The 21,880-nt window shown below is 55.1% G+C and overlaps 1 protein-coding gene across 1 annotated transcript; it reads left to right on the top strand.

Annotated features, from left to right (window-relative positions):
- The first annotated feature begins 1,895 nt into the window (after nucleotides 1-1,895).
- On the top strand, nucleotides 1,896-21,106 carry ISM2 (isthmin 2). Its single transcript, XM_074868501.1, has 6 exons — nucleotides 1,896-2,033; nucleotides 16,840-17,100; nucleotides 17,585-17,951; nucleotides 18,809-18,949; nucleotides 19,445-19,522; nucleotides 20,044-21,106. The coding sequence occupies exons 1-6, from the start codon at nucleotides 1,896-1,898 to the stop codon at nucleotides 20,559-20,561; spliced, it is 1,503 nt and encodes a 500-aa protein (XP_074724602.1). The 3' UTR covers nucleotides 20,562-21,106.
- The last annotated feature ends 774 nt before the right edge of the window (nucleotides 21,107-21,880 follow it).

Genomic DNA, 21,880 nt, shown 5'->3' with positions numbered 1-21,880 from the left:
GGGACAGGTCGGCAGAGGTTACTGCAGCACTCGTGCAGGTGCCCACCATAGCTCTGTGCTAGCTAAAGCTAGCTCTGCTCCCATGTTAGTCTGCTACTCTTGGGTGCTGGTAGAGTGTCAGGCTGCTGTTGGCTGTCCTGCTGCTAATGAGATGTTTGAAAGGGCTTCTTGATCCATCTCACGTGGGATTCTTGACCTCACATCTGTCTTGCAGTCTGTGCCTTGTTTTAAACATTTCCTTCCATTCATCTCAGCCCCAAGTTTGCACAAAGCAGATGTCGCTATTTGAAAAGAAGGTGCAGGTCCTGTTTTCAGCTGTGGGTGCACAAAGGGGCCCAGGTGAGGTGCAGGGTTGTGCTAAGGCTGCTGTAGAAACGTTTTTCCCTGCTCGGTGTCACTTTCTGGGGTGTCTGCCTGCACTGGCGCTTTTCCTGAGTGTGCTGCAAAACCTCTTTTCAGTGTCTTTCCCTAGTAATTCCTTCATCATCACTTCCCTAATAGTTTCCTTCACAGGCTCATGGATACCTGTGGAGATCCTGGAAAAGATCCTTTCTAGGTCTGAAGCAAACAGCCACACCGTCTTCCTAACGGGCTTTGGGGGCTACAAAAGATGCTGCCGGCACAGGGGAGAGCAGATCAAAGAGTAAAGGCTTGAGTGATGGAAACTTCCTCCCGCAGCTCGGGAACAGCCGGAGCTTTCACCACACGGAGCCCGGAGCCCCGTTTCTGCCTCCCAGGGGCTGGCTCCGGTGGGGGGTGGCCCCGGCCCCGGCGCTGCAGCCCGCGGCCCCCGCTCGGAGAAGGGGAGGGGGCCGCCTCCGCGCACGGAAGCTTGGCGGCGGGGCGGCAGGCTTTGAGCCCCCGCTCCCCAGCCCCGGCCCGGCTCCCGCCCCTCCACCCGGGGCGCCTCCACCCTCCCCGCCTCATGCGGCCGGGCCGGGCCGGAGCCCCCCGCCGCCGCCGCCGCCGCCCCGCCTCGCCTCGCCGGGCGGGCGCTGCCCCGGCGCGGCTCCCCCGGGGGGCAGCGCCCGGTGCCGCAGGGCTTGTGTAAGGCCGGCGCCGCCGCTCGGGAGCGGAACAAAGAGCCTCGGGCCGGGCCGGGCCGGGCCATGCCCGCCGGCGGGGCACCGCCGCGTCTAAGGGGTCGCGGCCGCCCGGGCCATGCCGCGGCCGGGAGGGGAGGGGAGGGGAGGGGAGGGGCGGCCGGCGGCGCCCCGGAGGGGGCCGCGCTCGGAGGGAGCGGAGTGGGGGGGGAGGTCCGGCGGCGGCGGCCCCCGAGCGGGGCAGGGGCGCGGCGGGGCCGTGCCCGGGGCCGGCTGCCGCGCCGCTCGCCCGGGAGGGGCTGGACCGCGCCTCATGCGAGAAGGAGCCTTTCGGCGGGGAGCGCTCGCCCGCCCGCCCTCCGGTGCCCGGCGTTGCCTGAAGAGCCGCGGCAGCACCGGGGAGTGCCTCGGCGGGGGGGAGGAGAAGAGGGGGAAAGAGATTGCCGAAAGGATTAGGAAGGGGGGTGGGGAGGCGAAGCCCTCTCCCCCCACCCCAGTCCCCCCCCCCGCACACACTTGTGAAGCTTTTCAGAGTTACCCTTCAGCATCAGTGGCACCGGCGGGCGAGCCCGGGGGAGCAGCGACACCAAAACGTGCTCGGCAACTGCAAGAGAGATCAGAGGGAGCGGAGCGGCCGGGAGCGGCCCGGGCCGCCGGCCCCTGCCCCGGCCCCTGCCCGCACCCGCGGGGACTGCACTTCCCGTCTGCGATATTTTATATATTATTCTTTTTTAAAATTTTCCCTGTTCCTCTTGCTTTCTCGAGGAAGGACGGGGTTTGTAGCGTTGCGGGCGGGCGTGCTGCCGGGCCGCCTGCCCTGGGCGGGCGAGGTGGGGCGAGAGGGAGGGAGAGATGCCTCTGATTAGAGGGAGAGTCGTGCTCATCCTCGGCTTCGTCTTTCTGGCAACTTTCCTGGCTGCGGTGAGAGGGCTGCCCGTGAGGAAACAGCCCAGCGACAGCCCGAAGGAGAGGAGCTCCAAGCTGACGGAGGTAAGGCAGCCTTTGGGAGGAGGATGGAGAGCTGGGAGGAGGGTGCTGGGGTGAGCCCTCAGCCTCCGCACCCTCTCCCGTGTCCGGGAAGGCTGAGGAGGGCAGCCGGCCAGCTGGGCAGTCGTCGGGGCTCCCTCGGAGGCGGCTGTGCATCCCCGAAGGGAGCAGCATCCAACACATGTCCCCGCGGCCAGGCCGCCTGGAGCGCCGCGTGGAAAAGCAGCAGCGGGGAGAAGCAGCGTTTCGTGCCCCCTCCTCTGGGCTGTTTCTTCACTCGCGGAGGGGCAGAGCCCTTTCCCGGCCTCCGGGATTTTCAGGTAGCCTCAGGGCTTTGCATTGGACTGAGGCTGCAGGAAAGGGGCCGGTTTAGGTGCTTTGAGATCGGGGCCGAGTGCCCTGACCCAGTGCCCGGGAAGATCCGTTGCCTCCAGGGGGCAAAATCCCTCGTAGGAGAGAGGAGTCCGGCCACAACCCGACCTGCAGTAAAATTAGCAAGGTTGGTGGCTTGCCAGGAACTCCAAAACTCCGCTACTGCAAAAATAAGACGTGACAGATTTAAGCCACCATCTCTCCTTCCCGCTGGGACGACCCTGGGGCAGATTCCAGAGTGGTCATGCTCCGTTCGCATCCCGACAGCCTGCGCCCCGTCCAGCATCCCCCGGGCAGGCAGCCTGTGCTCCATCAGTGCCTCCCGGGCAGGCTGCCTGCGCCCATTAGTGTGTCCCCTGGGCAGGTGGCCTTGGGAGCCCCTACAGGCTGTGGGGGGCAGTCCCGGGGCTGCGCTTCTCGCTCCTCTGAGACCTGGATCCTGGCCAGCGCTGGCTTAAGAGCACACATCATGGAAAGGGAAACCAGCAGGCAGTGAGGCACTGGTCAGACTGGGAACCAAGTGGTGGGACCTGATGGGGATGACAGGAAGGCAACGGGGAAGAAACAAACTACCAGGAGGGCAGGGAGAAGGGTTTGATTAAGGAAGATAGACAACTGAATGGTTAAAGCAAGCAGTTTCCATCCTGAAACTGCTCTCTGAAGAAAAAGTGGTTCAGGCAGCAAAGCTGTGTTTAAAAAAAACACCGTTTTGAAGAACACTACTGCTGAAAGTGGCTGAAAGGAATAAGTGGGAAAAGTGGTGATAGGAGAAGGTTGAGCAGGACAGGGTAGGAGCAGCTCAGCCCTTGTTGGCAATACACAACAGTATGGGAAGCAGCAGGTTTGATCTGCAGTGGCAGTAGACTGACACAGGAGGTGCGGTGTGATGGGAATATACCTTACTGCTAGTTATTGCCAAAACTCGGTGCTGATCTGTGGAGGAGTCATGCCAGCAGCTCCCATCAGATGCGCTAAACTCCATTCCAGCATGAAATCCAGGGAACAAGTGTGAAGAAGGAATCTGCTGCATGGAAAGCCTGACCAACGGGCAAGAGAGAGCACAGGCTGCGTCCAGCCAAGTACCACCAGTCAAGCCTGGTAATGGTTTTGACTGGAGCATGGAGCGAGCAGATGCAAACAGGACTGCTGGGGATGTTACATGTTGTAGCGCTGGTAATACTGTTTTGGTGTTGTACTTTGCTTGTGAAACTTCAAGCACAAATGTAGATGGCAGTTCACTCGCCAGACAAATGCCAGGCAGAGTGTGCTTGGGCTCCGGCTGCAGAGGGAGTAGGAATTTACGCTTGAAATCCAGGAGAGTACTGCAGCCCTGTGACAGGGGGCATAGGATAGGGACAAAGTGCATGTTAGCAAGCTGTGCAGGTCCCCACCACGGGACCCTGCAGCACAATCTCAGGCTCCTTTTTATCTGATGTCTAAAATCCATTGGGAAGCAAGGCAAGCTGCTGGCAGTCGCAGTTTGTGAATGGTTGTGAATGGGGAGCGTTGTGCGGCCAGCCAAAGCTCACATACGGCACTTACACAGCGCAGCCTCTGTCCCCTTTGCTTCTCACAGAAATACAAACATACAAGAAGTTCACAGGCAAAGGTTTGAGGGTGGAGGTTAGGAGCAAGGAGGAAGATGAAGAATGGATTCCTCTGGGGGTCTGTTGGTGCTCCCATGCACACCCTGCATCCTTCGGGGTACTGGCTGCACAGTTCGCATGGCAGGGAGAAAGCGGTAGGTATTGGTTTGTGTCTTCTAGCTGCATTTTGGGAGGAAATCCTCTGTTTCTGGTGCATGCAGGGGAGAATTTGGAGTAGTCATGCCCGGCTGTTTGAACTAAAGCGGAGAGCACAAGCGCAGCAGTATGGTGGTTAAAAAAAAATCCAGAGTGATTTTGGGTCATACACACAGATGGTTCCTGTTGCAGTGCTGATAGGTCCTGTCTCTATGGCAGCAGGGCAGCCACAGCTGGAGTATTGGTTACACTATGGGTAATGCCCTACAGATGTGGGTAGAATGAAGGGGGCCGGGAGAAGAAAAATAGAAATGACAGAGCAGAATAGATAGACAATCAAAACCATTAAGCAATTACATAACTTGGACATATTTTAATTTAACATCCTTATTCAAAGCAAGCATTTTTCCTTGGGTTAGAATTGAATGGGAATTTTAATAATCTGTAGTGAGCCTCACAGTCGCATTTCTATACTAAAATAATTTAGAAAAATTAAAGCCATTAAGATGTTCAGTAAATTCTTGAGTTAGAAAGTTTTCTAATTGCAGGAAGGATGGAGGGAACACATGCTTCATCTTTGGGCAATAGCCTTATCAGTATGTCCCAAAGTCCTGTACCTCAGTCAGGATCCATTACTTATAGCCATTACCAAAGGAGCAAGCACTTGTGTTTAAGATTTTCTCAGATGTGACACTGTGCAGAAACTTTGCCTGAGTTACGCTGAGACCAGCATAAGCAACAGATGTAGTGAGAATATTTTCTGTTTCTTCAGTCTATTTGTCTGGAAGTTGAAAGGCAGAATACTTTCTTTCCAAACTGTGACTTAAATCTAACAAGAGAAGATACCTGCTCATTCGGAGGCTTTTTGCCAATGTTTGGGAAGGCAGGTGGGCTCCAAAGCAGCAGACAAGTGTACAACAGGGTTTTTTAGAAGCACTTTTGTAGGTTGGATGCATGACACTCTGATGTGGGCAGAAATGTGGCATGTCCAAGTGCTGACCCATACCAGCGGCTCTTCAGATTTGGGTAACTGAATACTTGGAAAAGCTTGTGTCCCTTGTGGAGACAAGGGACAGCTCATCACATTGCCTAATGCTTTGTTTATTTATGAAGTCAGGGGGTTTAAATGCAAAATATGTTTTAATAAACTCACTGGGTTTCAAAATATTGGCTTTAAGCATTGTTAATAGTTGTTTGGATTCTTTCAGACTGATACGGATCGGTTCCAGTGCTCTTCTAGTAAATAGAAAATAGCAAATGTTCTAACATGATAGAAATGTAAACGTTAGAAGTGATTAGATCTGTGTGAACCGAGACAACCGCTTCAATAACTGTGCATAGAAATAATAGTACCAGTGGTAACGGCGATGGGGGTGTTGGTAGTGAGTGTCCCAGTTGTGGTGGGATGCAGCAGAGCAAGGCAGCAGTGTTTTATGGAGGGTCCAAGCCACTCAGCCCAGCTCCGGTGGACTTGGTGGATGCTCCTTCGCAGGAGGGAACCACTGAGAGAAGGGGCCAAAGAGCAATGGCAGCAAGCTTCTCAAGGGACCCAGGAGTGTTACTGCGGGGCTAGGGCAGGGACAGGGTGAGAATCCAGACTGGAGCTTGCTGTTGGAGTTCCCCTGGTCTGAGGCTGCGAGCAAAGCAAATCTGGTGTCTGTGGTAAGAGATAACGGAGGGCAACAAAAGAAATACCGAGCGTAGCATAAGGGCTGTAGTTGGCTGCAAATCAGTGGGTTTGTACAGCACCTGGTATGACTGGCTCCTGGCCCCTGAGAAATAGGGAAACTATTAACAACAGTATGTATTATCTACTGGTTACACCAGGCAGCAAGAGTAGTGATGGGAAACTATGTTTAAAACTGAAGGACTACACCAAGCTTGCTGATTAAAAATCATTGGTAGCAGTCTTGATTTAAATCAGCTTGTCCTGTGCACAGGGAGTCTGAGTGCGGAGGAGTGCTTGAGAATTAAGTGTATAGCAGTGACATGGTGCCTAGCTGGAGATACCAGCAAGTGGAGGGTAAAGGAGCTCCAAGACGATGTGGTGTGGCTATACTAGATAAAAAGCATTAAAGGGAAGTATCAGCTGGGCTTGAGTGTAAGTCGGGGTAGCCCTGTCATTTGGGAGCCCTAACATAGCCTAGACACACTGCCTTTGGAGACCCCTGGGGTGATGGGCTGGCAGGGGCCTGCAGGTGGCTCCTACCTGCGCAGGCACCGAGGTCACAGGAGCCTCCCTCCTCCCGTGTGCCTCCCCCCAGCTCTTGGTGCCTCTTGACTCCCCCAGGGCTGTCTGGCCAAGAAGAGGATCTCACTTTCCCCGGAGCCATCTTGCCCTGCTGTGGATCTCCAGCTTGTGTTATCAACCATGTCTGCCCCCTGTGGGGGCACCTCGCCACACTGCCACCCCATCGGGAGGGCTCGGCTGGGGCACGAGTGCGTGGTGGGGTGGGTGCTGGCTGCTTACACAGCCAGGGCCTGCACAGCCAGGTCCCCAGGGCCACTGCAGGCTGTGGTCAGTAGCAGAGTCATTTTGCCTGCGGATGTGCTTTTTACCTTTTCATTTCTTCAGCAATTAAGCGTTCTTGTCCCTGGCTTTGTCCTTGGCGGAGGTCGGATTTGTGGGTACAAAATGTGCACTGAAGCATCCTTCCGCTCTGAAAGGGGCTCTTTGTGCGTAGGGAGGTACTTCGCCCTTTGTAGCAAATTTCCTTTTGAGAAGTGCCAAATTATCTTAGTAAACACAGTTGAAAACCCTCCCGCCCTGGGGCTGAGGCAGGAGCAGAAACAAAGGGGAGCCGGGTGTAGGGAAGCTGCCCAACAAGGGGGCTTCTTCCCTTTTCACTGCACAAATAGGTCTGCTGCATTTCCATTGTTACCATCAAAGGGGTTCCTGTAAAAGGCACATGTAAGGGGAAGAGATTAGGCATAAATCGTTCCACAGGGCATTGCCCAGCCTCCCTCTAGGTTCCCAAAAGTGTCCGGCTCTTGCAGACCTCCTTAAAGACAGGCAGGCTGGAGGACTCACCTTGCCTCCAACCACGGTCTCTCCAAGCCCAGCAAGGTGACGGAGGGAGTGTGCTGGAGATTAATTTCTGCTTTGCTTCTGTCAGTGTTTTAGAAGTAGGGAATGCAAACCAAGGATCTTCTGTTTTCCACAGTATCAATAAATATCCTTCCAGTCAGAATAATCCCCAAAACAAGATGCCTGGACACTTCCCATAGGAAAGCCTGAGGACAGTGTGAGCTACAGTCACAACAGCAAGGTGACCCATGCCATCCAGCTCCTCCAAAGCAAATGTTGTCAGCCAGAGGCTCAGTTTTTGTATAAAATACCGGAGCTTGTAGTGAAGAAGCAGGAAAGAGATTGCAGCCATGTTTCGGTGTGAAAACATTCCTGTTTCAGACAGAAGCTTGCAAAAGTGCAAAGACTTTTTTTTTTTTACTGTAAAAGTCAGCCTGCACGGTTTTGCTTCCAGGCAGTTCAGTTTCTGCATGTTCCCTTTGTGTAGGGACTCCTGGGTCTTATCTGAGAAACTGTTATGAGATATACTTCATCTCAGTACTTATGAGATGAATACACCAAAAAGATGGTGATCTACCTGCCTCTGAGTCCCAGGTGGCTTTTGGCCTGAAGGACAGTAATGCCTTCTGGGCTGCAGTTTGGTTTAGTCTCCAGGGGAAGGATACAGCTTCAAAGGGAACAGAATGCAGTAAACTGCTGCCTTCTGCTGGCCCCCAGCACCACCGGACAGGCACGAGGTGAGGTCCTGGCTGCAGACATCCAGGAAGTGCCCATGCGTGCAGGGAAGAGGTGGTGAGACGTGGGTTTATCTTGGATTAGGAGCTGTTGGTTGGCCCAGTCTGCCAGGGCATTAGCTAGTGTGCAGGACTTGGGGTGCGAGGCAGGGCTGAGAACGTGTCCCCAGCCAAGGGAGCCTCCGTCACGAAGGGCACAGCAGGAGCCTGGCGCATGGCATGGGTACAGTGCCCTTCAGGTGAGCTGTCCTCCATCCCAGCCCAGCAGCCTGAGCCTGGGGGTGAGCAAGCCAGGCTTGGCTCTTTCCTGGCAGCTAAGCCCTGAGGCACTCGCTGGTGGAGGGGACAGTGTTTGCAGGATGGCTGAGAGGTGCTGCTGGAGGTGCCCCCCCAGTGTAGGATCAGCATCTCTTCACCTCCCCGGGATGTCCTCTCTTCCCCCCCACTTTGGCGTTCTGTCCTGCTGCCCTCCCCGCCCTCCTCTTCACCCGCAGCAGCCAGGATGCCAGGGGAGGCCAGCTGTGCTGTGCCGTGCAGCACCCCCAGCAAGACAAGGTGTTGTACAGATGTCTTCACGTCCACTGTTCCTCCCCACCCCTTCCCCTCCAGCGACACTGTGGTTGTATTACATGGTTAAGCTGTCTGCTCCTTAAAAATCAAAGATCCCCCTTAGGGGAGCATCTGGTTCTTCTCTCCTGGAGAGCATCTCCCTGGTGCTTCCAGTGGAGGAGGTGTGGGGCTGCCCAGAGGTGCTGTGGGCATCTCAGGGTCAGCTTGGCTTCCCCCCCATCCAGGATTACAGCTTGGCTATTGCACGTCTGTGCCCACCCTGGGGACTGGTTCTGGGATTACAGCTGAGGTCCTGCTGGGAAGTGACCAGCCAAAAAGAAGTGGAAGGTCAATGGCAGCTAAGATGCTGGGGAAGTGGGGCTCCTTGTTTTGATGTGCCCTAGCTTTCCTCTGTCTTTGGACTTGCCTCTGCAGCCCTGCAAGCCCCAGGCTCCCATCTGGTGGGGGAAAAAAAAGTAATTCTTTCTTGGTGAGGCACTTAGAAGTAGTAGGGACTGTCCTGGAAAAACTTATGAACAAGTGAGTTATGAACAACACAGACTGGAGCTGCAGAGGAAGGTTTCCCTACCCTGAGACCCTTTCTCCACCCCACGCTGACATGTGGGAGTCATTAAACCCTGCCACTGGGTTGGGCAGGGGAGCCAAGCTCGCCCCCGAGCTGGGGAGCTGCAGCCAAGCACCTGGGGCAGGGGCTGCTGGCTGAGTCACCCCTGCTTTGCCCCTTTGGGAAGCCAAGGTGCAGCATCCCTGCCTGGATCCCTTCCTGTGCAGGGCATGGAGATGCTCCGAGTCCAGCTCAGGAGCCCATTTTGGCTGTCGTTGAAGGGATCCCTGATGGATTTGCATCTGGTTGGTTGGCTGCCTGCATGGTGGGGGGCAGCCTGTGCACCCTGCATGGGACAAGGGGAGTGGGTGCCTCCTGCGCTCCTGCCTGACCCGTATTTCCGCACACTGCAACCTCTTCTAGCAGGCTGGGGGGGGGGTAGGGAAGGCTGACATTGGTCTCATCCCTCCAGTTTCTGCACTTGCTTTGCTATATTTTGGGGTTTTTTTTTCCTTTTGCAGTTTTGCCTGGGCTGTGGCGGGGAAGGAAGCAGCAGCTGGAGCAATCAGAGAGTTACGGTGTGCAGGCTAACAAATGTGGATCATTAGCTGGAACAAGTTAATGGTTACTGAAGCACATGGGGTTTAGAGCTGGAACAAGTTAACAGCAACTGAGTCTGATGCATTAAGAGCTTATGCGTATTACAGTTCAACTATGCTAACAGAAAACATGTGCCCTAGCAGCAGCATTTGCCAGGGAGCACCAGAGGGTATGGATGTGTGTCTGTTCATCTCTCCAGGGGACCTCTCCATACCGTTCCTGCGGGGGCCCTGCTCCCGTACCCACTGCTGTGCTCTATATGAGCAGCTCCCAGCTGACCTGGCTGCAGCAGAGGTCTCAGGGGTACCCTCCTCCTCAGGTAAGGGTGCCTTGCCACTGGCTGGGCTCCTCGCAGCAGGCACCACCTGTCAAGGGTCAGCCCTTGGACCTGCGCACTTGGGCAGAGTCTCCAGTGTGAAGACAGCCCCGGCTGCTGTGCTGGGACATGTCGGTGGTGCTAACCAGATGCCCCAGCTTCTCCACTGGAAGGCCTGTGTGGTGCATCCGTGTGGGAGGCAGGGCAGTCCCTCCTGGGGGGCAGGTAGGGAGGAGAAACTGAGCTGTGGTGGACCTCCCTGAGAGCCTTCTCCAAGTATGACATTGGAGACCTGCATCTATTCCTGGCCTTGTCACAGGCTACTTGAGAGACCTGGAGAAGGTCATTTTCTTTGTCTGCAAAATGGGGATTTTACAGTACTTGTTTCAGCATTAAAGGGAGAAGATATTTATTTATGGTAGAGAAGCACCTGTGTGTGACACTGAGAAGGGCAACAGCCAGGCATGGTGAGAGGTGAAAAGCCACCAGGCTCCTACTTGTCCTTCTTGTGTCACAAGTGACCTGGGGAATTGGCTGAGGATGCCACGGGCAAGTTACTCATCGGTGTGCCCACAGGAGAGCCAGCTATGGTGAGAGGGGCCGCACTGTGTGGATGGGGACATGCGGTGTGGAGTACTGACGGCAGCCTGGACAGATGCCCCGTTTTTGGTGTTGCACAAAGTCAACTATGCCATGTCCTTGCTTCTCGCGGTGCTGCATGCTGCTGCTTCTCCATGCTGTGGTGTCTTCTGCTCCAAGGCTGGCTCTGCCTCAAGGGCATCCGAGTCACTGACCTTGGAAAGAGTTTTGAGATTACAGTTATCGCAATTGTGAGACATGAAAATAAACGAGACATGAAGAGCCTTTGATGCTGCCTCCTGCAGCTCCCTACTCAAGACAGTTGGGATGAAGCTAATTAAAAAAGAGAGTGGTTCCATATGATCTAAAGTATTTTGATAACTGTGTGAAAATTACACTCATGAGGGCATAATAATTATCTGCACAGCCCACAGTTTGTTGCTGGCTCCTGCTGGTCTGTCTTAAACAGGATCTGCCCACGTAAGCGTGATAACTGAGCGTGTTCTCTGTTCCACGGTCATTTACAGAGCTTTCCCAAAAACTAAAGGGAGATGCCTGTGTCTTTATTTTTAAAAAATCAAAACCAGCACTCACGTATGAGTTGATCCTGAGGTGGACCAGTGAGTAGAGCAGTTGGGAGATCTTGGTCCTGCTCTTGACTTGTGCCACAGCCCCTTTGTGGGCAGGAGTGTAACCCAGGGCAGAAGATGAGGGAGGCAGCTGGAGGCATCCACTGCCTTAACTTACCTCCAGCAGATCTTCCAGAGCTCACCTGTCAAAACCCTGAGTGGTGGCTCCTGCTAAACCACCTGCCTATAAGTCTAAAGGTGTTATGTCTGATCGTTGGGATTGTGGCTTGGAAGGTCTTAAAGACAGTAACAGGGACTGGGTGGCATCTTTGCCTTCCCCATTTTCCTGTAGGTACCCACCCAGCTCTTGACACCTCTGGAAGCGTGGTGTGCTTTGGCACAGTTCTGGGAAATCCGTTAAGCGGGTGATGAGCTGGTGGGTAGCAGAGGTCACTTGCCTGATGTGCATCCAGTGGATTTTCCATCTGAAAGACTGTGCCAGTAGATGGATTATGTGCCAGTGGATGGGTTATTAGCCAGGAGGATCAAACTACAGCCCTTGGGGGGCTAAAGGCGGTCTCAGCCAACTGGGCTAAAAAAGCCCTTTCTTTGATCATGTCTGTGGTAGGGTCATCAAGGAGAGAGCATGCCTGCCACTATGGGAGGGAGGCAGAGTGACCCGCTGCATTTGTTCCTGTTGATTATCCTGCTGTTCAACCCTCCTTTATGTTAAAGAGACTTAACAGTGTTACTTGTTAGCACTGGAGGAACCTCCCCTTTCTCCCACTCGCACCAGCAAAAACTGCCCTGAACCTTTCTGCAAACTACAGCCCCAGGGCTGCCCCAAGACAGGCTGGGCTTCCTTCTGAAGCAACCAACCAGCGTCCCTCTCCTTCTATAGCTTTATAATAAATCCCTGCTCTGGAGTTGCTCCTGCCCGGTTTCAGTCCAAAGATAAATTGTTTTGGAAAGCTTTCTCCAGATCTTTGCAGCTCATTTAGGTGAATATGGAGGGAACAGTTTTATGGTAAAAAAAAAAAAAAAGAAAAGTAAGAGAAAGTTCTGATTTCTATTTTGTACTTGGCTAATTCATGAGTGGGCAAGTGTGCAACAAACTGCAGAGCAGATTTTAAAATAATGTTGGAGAGAGCTTGGGGGAAAGAGTAGGAAGATGCTTGTGTAGACTCATCTCTATTCAGGAAAAGATCAGCAGTTTTTCTGGTGGGTTCTAGTTTCAGTACAGCATGGTAAAACTGCTCAAAGGAAACCTAACACAAGCAATAATGATTAAGCAACAAAAAACACCGTTTGTTATAATTACAGCCCAGTGCAATACTAGTCTTTAGCAAATAGATCAATTTCATCACTGCAGTGTTAACAAGCCCAAAGCACAGCCTGGATGTTGCCTCTGATCTGACTCCCATGTGCACAGGTTTCTTTGGTTCAAGCTGAACGTTTATACACTCACTAACTGGCTTGGGATAGGTGTGGGTGGAAGCTGCATCTTCTGAGCTCATCCTATGCCAGGGACTCCCTTGCTTTGCTCTGCTGATGCATGGGCTGATGCACAGACTCCAGCAGTGCTTTGCTCCCTGGGGAGTTCTCTCAAGTGTACCTGGCTTGGTTTAGCCCTGTGACGAAGAGCAGCTCTGCTCAGCGATGTCCTTAGTTAGAAAGAGTGCTGCCAGTGGGTTCACTGGTAACTTGCAGCGCCTACAGCAATGCTGAGGAATGCACTGGAGGGACAAGTACCTGTGGTTGTGGTGGCAGCATAGTGGTGTCCCTGGTTGCCAAAGGGCAGCACAGCACAGGGACTAGTCTGTTGATGTTTTCATGTTTTAAACTGCTATAGGATCTGAGATGTCATGTCTCTAATCATTTTTATGGGAGAGCTGCAGCATGTGAATGTCAGTCATTTGCTTTCTTAACCCAGGTTAATTTGGAGTCTTAGAGAAGTTTATAGCAAAATTGCAGATTTTAAGACCAGAAGAAATCATTAGATCCTTGAATTTCTTCCCTAGTACAGATGTGGTACATATGTGTTGAGCCCAGCGACATGGGTTTGACTGTCTCCACAAGAGATATTGTCACTTTCCTTGTTAGTTTGTTCCTGTAGTTAATCACCTACGGTGTTAAAAGCATGATCCTTATTCCTCAGTTGAATTTGTCTGGCTTTGATTCAGACACATTGGTTCCTATTATGTGTTTCTGTTCTGGCTTAGAGAGTTTCTGCTGCCTGATGGATTATTGATTTAAAGAACTGGGAAATCAAGTCATTGCTTTCTCTTTTTAATGTGACAAACAAATTGAATTGTACAGGTCTTCCATTGGAAAAGTCTCCATCCCTTGAAATGGTTATGCAGCTGCTATCTTCGCCATCTTCAGATTTCTGAGCAATTTTAATAGAATCATATGGACTAGAAATGGGAAAATATCAGCCTTTAGTCTCTAGAGAAATGATGTGTGACCTTTCCCCATACCTTTTCCATACATTCTGTTGCCCATGTTATGTACAAAGTAGGCACGACACTGGGGTGAATCGCTGACAGGTTCCTTCCCCTTCCTAAAATCTCTGCTGAGCTTGTGCCCCAAGGTGTGGGGTCAGTCCTACATGCCTGGACTATGTGGGAAGGGCTCCTGGGCTGGTAGGGAGGCAGGTGTGATCCTGCTTACAGCCTTCACTCTAAACAGGGTCTTCATGAACAGAAAGTGCATGCTCTTTCCTGAAGTGCTGTCCCAGAGTTTCTCTCAGGTTCCTGCCCTGGAAAGCCTTATTCCCAGCCAGGCAGGATGTCCCAGGTGTATGCAGGAGAAGCTGCAGCAATTCTCTCTTCAGCTTTTTCCTTTTCTTGGTGCTGGCTGGTCACAGGAGAAGGGTGGAGCTTGGCTGCGAGATACTGATGGCTTCCTGGCACTGCGCTCTCTGCCTCTGTGGTTTGGTGGCACGTGTCCTTCCCTGGTGGCAGAAGGAGAAGGGAGCTGCTGACAACCAGCTCTGCAATAGTTTGCAGCCTTTTTGCTGCACTCCATGGAGAGTGGGGGAGTAGAGTTTTCACTATGGACAGGCCAGCTCTTCTCTTCCCTTAGCTGATGTACTGCAGTGGCTTATCTCCGGGCTTGATGGCTTTATCCAGCTGTTCGCTGGGCAGGGCAGAGGAAAGAGTGGGTGTCACACGGCAGGACTGCGACCCTCAAGGGCAGTTGCCTGCGTGGCTGGCAGGAGCCCCTTGGTGACATGGAAAAGACACATCTGCCCGTCAGGATCACAATGCCATGGATGGTCTGACCCAGAGGGAGCACTGGGCCTCATAGGACCTTGCTAAAATCCATGGCTTGATCATCTAGGGCAGGGCACTGAGCAGGGCCTTGCTCAGGAGGGACATCTTCTGATGCAGGGACAAATTTTAACCCAACAAAGCTTCAGAGTGATGCAGACATTAGCAGGAGAGAAGGGCTGGGTGGTACGGTGCAGTGACTGTCACTGAAGGATTCTGGGCCATACAGGGTGGACACCCCAGGGTCTTTGCACCTCCAGAGGATTTGGGAGCCAAGGGAGTTCTGTTCGCCCTGCAATACTCTTGCAGCCAATTCCCCTGGGGCAGTTTTATATTTTCCCTGTGGGAATAGTACTCTGAATTTCTTGAGCTTGTTTGGGCGTAAAATCTGAATTAGGCACTGAGTATAAGTTTGGAGACTTCGAGTTTGTTCCTGGCTCGCTTGCTCTTATGTCCTTGGGTGAGCTTGTTGCTAGAAAAGACCTTGCTTTCCAAGTGTATTAAATTTGTCTTGTCTGTGAAATAAGCTTACTCAGCCCTGATAAGCTCATTGCAAATTAGGCAGGAGCGCCAGCCTCGCAGGGCTGTTGGCAGCCCCTTGTGCAGGGGTTGCGTTGGGCACACGCAGCTGGCAGCAAACCCAACATCGGCAGGTGGTGTCGTGCAGCCAGCACCAGGACTTGGCCAGGTTGCCTGCTCAGTCCCCCTTGCTGTTTCTGCTCTGCCTGGGCTCCTCCATGCTCCCTGCCAGAGAGTCCCGGGGCACAGGAGGAGACCTGGCAAGGGGCTGAAGCACTGAGAGACAGGCAGAGGCAGAGCCTTCCCATGGATGCTTCTCAGAACCGTTGTGGTTTTGGACAGCGGCAGAGGGAGCTGGGAGGGGAAGTTGCAGGCAGAAGACTCTGTGCCCACGTTTGCTGCCAGCAGTGCCACAGGAGCCCTCCTGGCCAGGGTGAGCCCCAGACACTCTTGCCGGGCAGCACAAACTCCCTCCTCCCCACAGCCCTCTCTCCTCTAAGCCCATCTGGTGAAGTCTGTCACTGGCCCTACCCCGTGTCCAGCCTGCTCTGGGCAGCAGCCAAGGGACCAGCAGCGTCCCTGCTGCTCTTTTCCCTCCCCCGGGGATGGGGGGGTCACGGGCTTTGATGTGCGGGCACAGGGCTGGGGACAGGCTGTGTGCGCTCATGAGAGCCTGGCCAGGCTCCAGCTGCCTTTGAAGTGCTCCAGTGATCAGGATGAAAGGGAGGGGAGTCCTACCCCAAACCATCTGGCTCTAATTGCAGGTAGAAATGCCTCTCTGCGTCCCCCTGTGGGGAGGGGTCACGCTGCTCTCTTCATTAATCCCGCAGCTCTCGGCTGGGCTGGCGCAAAGCGCTAGAGCTTGGGAACAAAAGGGGGTTTCAGCTGGGCAGCCAGAAATAGGCAGCCGCTGGTGGAGATGCTGGGGGTTCGGGCACCTCCGCTCCCAGCCTCGAGCTGCGGGGCCCCGCAGACCTTCCTGGGGACAACCCGTGCTGCGGGGAGGGCTTTGCCAGTTGTTCCCATCTCCGGTTTCTCGGGCGCACTGGAGCCTCCTGGCCCTTTGACTCACGCTTTTTTATGCCGGCGCGCGCCAAACGCGGGAACGAGGAACGTGGGAACTCAGCGCGAGCCCGGCCATTTGGCAGGGTTTGCTGGCCACCTCCCCATGCCCCCAGCCAGCCGGTGCTGCTGCCCTGACGAGGCTCCCTGCCTGCTCCCCCTGCACCTCCTGGGCAGGGCTGGCTGTGAAGCGCCATATGCCACCACAGGGGCAGCAACGGTTAGAGCCATTGGCAGGACTGGCAAGTAAGTTTTGTTGTCCTGTTCGGCTGGGCATCTCCCCTTACCTAGGGAGATAAAGGTAGCTGGGTTACATCTACCAGCAGTTTCTTTCCCTCCTTGTGGTAGTCTTTGGGCAGCATCTGAAATCTCAATTAAACCTGTTGCTTGAAGTCATCTGCCCTAATATTGACACCACAGAACAATTTATTTAGGTGAGGTTTTACCCCTTGTCATGAAACCTTTTTATAAATTTTTTTCTAAATATATAAAATTATTAAACGTGAGCTCTGGTAACTCCGTGACCAGAAGCAGCCTTTGCCATTACCCATCTCCAGGGACCAAATGATGGTGAAAAAGGGAGAGTGAGAAGCGGAAAGCCAGGTGAGGTGAGTGACGGGATGGCAGAGGGGTGCAGAGAGGGTGGTCGCAGGGATGGGAAGCACCAACCTGAGTAGACCTGTAGGTTGTCAGGTGCTGTGGAGCCGAGCCCTGGCACAGCACAGGCCACTGGATATTAACTTGATTAATTAACATGTTAATTGCTGCCCTGATGCTGCAGTAAGGTGGGATGGAGGAACTGTTTGGTGCAGGAGACCAGACCCACCTTTGCTGGGCAGCAGTTTGTTCCCTGAGCAGCCACCCTCAGGAGATGTTCTCACTGCTTCTTCCCTCTCCAGGTCTCTGCCTCGTCTGACCCCCGTTCAGCAGGGGACGAGGAGCTGCTGCCATCGGGCAAGGTGCGGGGGCTGAGGCGGAGCGGGCAGGCTGGCCTGCGGCGGCACAGGCGCCGTGGGATGGCTCAGCAGGCTGTCAGAAGCCCAGCAGTGCCCCAGCCCGGTGGCACTGGCGAGGAGGAGAGCCTGCCCTTCATGCTGGACCTGCAGAGCTTGCCAGGGCTAGCCAACGTAGACCTGAGTGCCCAAAACCCCAACATCCAGGTAGGGAGCAGGTCTGGGTGGGCCGCAGGGGAATGCAGGTGAGCACCACATGTGCTCCCCAGCCTTATTTGGTCCCCTAAGAGGAAAGATCTCATGAGCGGGGTCCATGTGGCCGCTGCCATCTGTCTTCTTGGTAACGACCAGATGCAAATACCTGGCACGGACAAGCTCCTTGCCAGAGGAATTTGCTCATGGCCTTTTTCCTGCCCCCCCCCAGCCCCTCCCTGTAGAGCAGGAGCAAAGATAGGAGTTATGGGGGTGACCTCTCAATTTCTGAGGGCGGTGTTGGTTCCTGTGGGTGACCACCAGCCCCCCTGCACCTCCCGCTCTGCCCCTGCTCCATCCCTCCAGATGAGGCGAGACCTCTTGCCCTCATCACGTGGTCCTGTAGCCCAAAGCATATCTGGCCTCTTGGGCTGGGAGCCAGTGCATGGTCCCAGGACTGTGTCCCAGCTCACTGCCCTGCCTCATATCTGGCCTCCAGGTGACCATCGAAGTGGTGGATGATCCTCAGGCTGAGATGGAGATGGACTTGTTGAAGGAGACAAGCAATGACTGGTCCCTGACATCCTCTGAGTGGTTGTCCCACAAGGACCTCTTCTGGCCCCTCTTCTGGGAATACACTGACCCTGCTGAGGACGAGGAGGAGGAGGAGGAGGAGGAGGAGGAGGAGGAGGAAGAAGAAGAGGATGACAACCTGGATGTGGGGGACAGGGAGGAGGAAGAGGAGGAGGAAGATTACACAGCAGAGTATGAGGAGGAGGAGTCCATGCTCAGTGGAGTGGGAGGTGACTGGGACCAGCAGTGGCCTGGGCAGAAGAACTGGATCTTTAAGGAAAAATATAATTACGGTGAGTCTTGGACAAACACAGCTGCCCTGCAGACCAGCACTGCCCTCCCCTGCCCTGTCTGACCTGCAGCCCTGTCTTGCTGCAGGGGAAGCAGCTCTGCACCAGGGATCACAGCATGCTGGTGCTCAGCTCCTACTTAAAAAATAAGCAAGCATGCCAAGGAGGAAGGCTGGCACCCAGCTGGGGCTGCCAGCAGTCAGACACGCCAGCGTCTCAGCGGGAATTGCCCTTGCATGTAATCAGACTGGAGCATGGACTCTAGCAAAGGCATGCTCAGATGAGAAATACAGTGTAAATGTTTAATGGCAAGTGCTGCTGCCATCTACTCGGGTCCCTGCGGTGACACCAGTGCCAGAAGCCTTTGCCACAGACCTGGGCACCTCCCAGGAGAGGAGCTGCAGAGGGCTAGATGGCAGGTGCCAATGGGCAGACAGGCCAGGGCACCACGCACCACAACAGTTCCCTCCTGCAGCTTCCCGGCCACGAGCCCAAAACAAGTCAACCTTTGCTAACACATGATGCTTCAGCATCATGGCCACTGCATTGGGCAGGTTCAGTGAGGATGGGGATGGGCAGCGATGCCTGTCTGGGTCAGTACAACCATGAGCAAAGCTGTGGGAATGAGAGCCTTTGCTCGGGGGCTGCTTCCCTAGGGTTGCCAGCGAGGACAGGGTTGGCCCTTGGCATCATGTGACTGGGCACCTCAGTGTGCCCTGTGCAGCTCTGGCCCTGTGTCCCTGTGAAGGGCATCCCAGGGACAGGGCAGAGTTGAGGGAGGTTTTGGGTGGCTGCTGGCTCCACTCCTGCTGAGGCTTTGCTGAAGTCCACCGCTCTCTGCCTCTCCCTGCTGTGCACAGACTATGAAGATGAGGAGGAGTGGAGCCCATGGTCCCCTTGCAGCATCACCTGTGGCAGTGGCAACCAGAAGAGGACCCGGTCCTGTGGCTACGCCTGCACAGCAACAGAGTCAAGGACCTGTGACCTGCCACGCTGCCCTGGTGAGCCCTCGGCCATATCAGTGCTTGGGCACTGTCTGACCCTGATGTGGGCTGGTCCCCCACCACTGCGGGCTGGGCATTGCTCATGCTGCAAGAACTAGTTATGTTTAACGTGATCTGCACTAATGACTGGGGGGGTTTGTTTCCACAAAAAAGCTCTGATGGTGCTTCATAGCTCCCCAGGCAGTTACATGGGGCCCAAGGGTGGTAGAGCTGGTGTCCAGCTCGGTGTGCAACTCCTTGCACCTCTCTCACACTGGGAGCTTGAGATCCTCTCCTGAGGCATACTGAGAGCTGGCTCCATCCACTGGGATTTGCATAACCCTGCATGTCTTGCTGCTGGCCTGCCCTTCCAGGCACAGGCCTGTGTCGCCAAAGCTGTGGTGGGAGAAGGGGTGGAAGATGGATGGTGTCTGGTGTCCTTATGGAGGGAAAAAACCCACCACTCCTCCTGGTGTTCAACCTGGCTCTTTTTTTTTTTTTTTCCCTTTCAAGGAGCAGAGGGGGAAATGGTCTTCCCCACAGACGAGACACCTTTCAAAAATGACAACACCACAGAGCTGTTCAACTCAGGTCAGCCTCTGCCTCTGCCTTGCACTGGGGTCTTCAGTGCCAGCCCCCACGGGGGGGTGTAGCTGGCTGGTGGGGAGAGCTCTGCCAAGGGCTCCTACATCTGATGTCCAGACCTAAGTCACCCAAACCACTGCCATGTGCAGGCTTCAGCACTCATGCTGGGAAACCCAGTTCCTCCCAGCCCTGGTACAACATGGTCCTGCTTTACGGTGCAGTGGCTGAGGCCAGCCCGCCACATGGCCTCTCCCATGCGGGGATGCTGCCATCCCGGCTGATGTAGCAATGGGTGCCCCGGGCAGAGCCCCTGCAAGCAGCAGCTCTGCCCCAGCATGAAACCCCTTCCCTCTGTCACTGCCTCGGGATAGAGCCTTGGCTCCAGCTCATCCCAGGAGCCTGGCTGCTCCTGCCTGGCAGTTGTAGGCTCCACTGGTGGTGCTGGCAAGGCCATGGGCACATGGCAGCTGGGTAAAGTGGGGTCTGGACTGTGCATGCCCTCACCCTTTCGGTGCCCTCCCCCGCAGAGGTGGACAGCTGTGAGAAGTGGCTGAACTGCAAGAGCGACTTCCTCACCAAGTACCTGAGCAAGGTGCTGACGGACCTGCCCAGCTGTCCCTGCTCCTACCCACTGGAGGCCGTCTACAGTGCCGTCAACCTGCGGGATGACCAGCAGGGCAAGAGCTTCCGATGGCGGGATGCCAGTGGCCCCAAAGAGCGCCTGGACATCTACAAGCCAACGGCGCGCTTCTGCCTGCGCTCCATGCTCTCCCTCGACAGCACCACCCTGGCTGCCCAGCACTGCTGCTATGATGAGCACACTCGCCTCATTACCCGCGGCAAGGGGGCTGGTGTCCCCAACCTCATCAGCACAGAGTTCTCCCCGGAGCTGCACTACAAGGTGGACATGCTGCCCTGGATCCTCTGCAAGGGCGACTGGAGCCGCTACCACGCTGTCCGGCCTCCCAACAATGGGCGACGGTGTGCTGACAACCCCGCTGAAGAGGAGTACCTCTCTCAGCTGCAGGAGGCCAAGGAGTACTAGCCTCAGCCACGCTCAGAGGAGACATGGCCACTGCCAGCTTCCATCCTGGCCCAGCCTGGCAAAGCCCCAGCCCTGCTCATGGGCTCCTCGCTGGTGCCAGGCAGAGTGGAGAGATGCACCATCCATCTCGTCCCCTCAGAGGGGTACCTCGGCCCCCCTCAGATTTCTGAGGGCGCTGGAGGTTATCGCAGTGCGATCCCTACTGTGCCACCCGGGGTGGTCCCGCACCCCAGGGTGCCTGGGCTGGTGCGCGGGGAGCCGCAGGGCATGGGAGGTGTAAAGGGAATGGGGGCCTGCTCCCGTCTGCTTTTATTCTCTATGATCTTTCAATGCAGCCTGAAAGCTGAGCGTGTGCAGGGTGAAATGGCCTCAGCTCCTGCTGTCTTCACACCACATCTGAGGAGCTGGCCTGCTGCAGGCAGAGGTGCCTGCTCTTGCCTGTACACCTGCCCTGGCACACACTGGTCTACTTCTGAAATGGGGGGTGGAACCTCCTAGGGAGGGACAGGGCTGTCCCAGCCATGGGTACAGAGCAGGGCCTCTTCTCTCCTCGGGTTTTTGCATGCACGGTTGGGAAGGAGCAGGGAGAGGCTAAGCAGGGTTTCATGGGTCTGGGGGGTGGGGGGACAGGAGGAGACTGGCTGCCTGGGTTCCCTTGGCAAGAGTGTGTTGCCACCACGGTTTTTGCTGTGAAAGGCAATACTGGGTGCTAAAGCCAGACATGGGTGGACCTCAGAGGAGGTCAGCACAGGGGGACACCACTTGTGTGCATTTCAGCCTCTCTGCCTCAGTGCTTGGAGGAGCAGGGTGGCAGCACCCATGCAAGTTCCCACCACGAGCCTGCCTCCACACCTCAACTCCCCAGCAGCCCCACAGTGGGTTTCAGTGCTTGGGAGCACCTGTGACACGGCCCGGCAGAAAGTCCTGCGTTTTCCACCCATAGCCCTGCCAGGGGCAGGAGGCAGCTCAACTACCACTCATGCCATTGCTGGAGAGGAGCAAAAGGCACCAAGCCAAGTTTTCATGGGGATAGGAACAAGTCAGGTGCTGCTGGGAGCCCCCAGCGTTGCCCCTCTCTGGTCTACTGCTGGCCTCGGGCCCTGCTCCGTGCTGTGTCTGCCCAGGTCCCCAGCAAGAGGCAGCCCAGATGAAGCAAGTTATGGGTGTACCCTGTGCCCTCAGGCTTGCTGCCTGGCCAGGCGAGCAAGTGTGGCTCCAAAGGAGGAAGACACACGTGCTAATAATATCAATACCTGGTGTCTGCAGATCATGATGCTCTCCGTTGGAGCTTTGGTCTTGCCTGGGTTTTATTCAGCTGG

This window comes from Strix uralensis, chromosome 4 (genome assembly GCF_047716275.1).
Source record: "Strix uralensis isolate ZFMK-TIS-50842 chromosome 4, bStrUra1, whole genome shotgun sequence".
NCBI classification, from domain to species: Eukaryota; Metazoa; Chordata; class Aves; order Strigiformes; family Strigidae; genus Strix; species Strix uralensis.
This window is presented reverse-complemented; position numbering and strand designations above follow the sequence as displayed.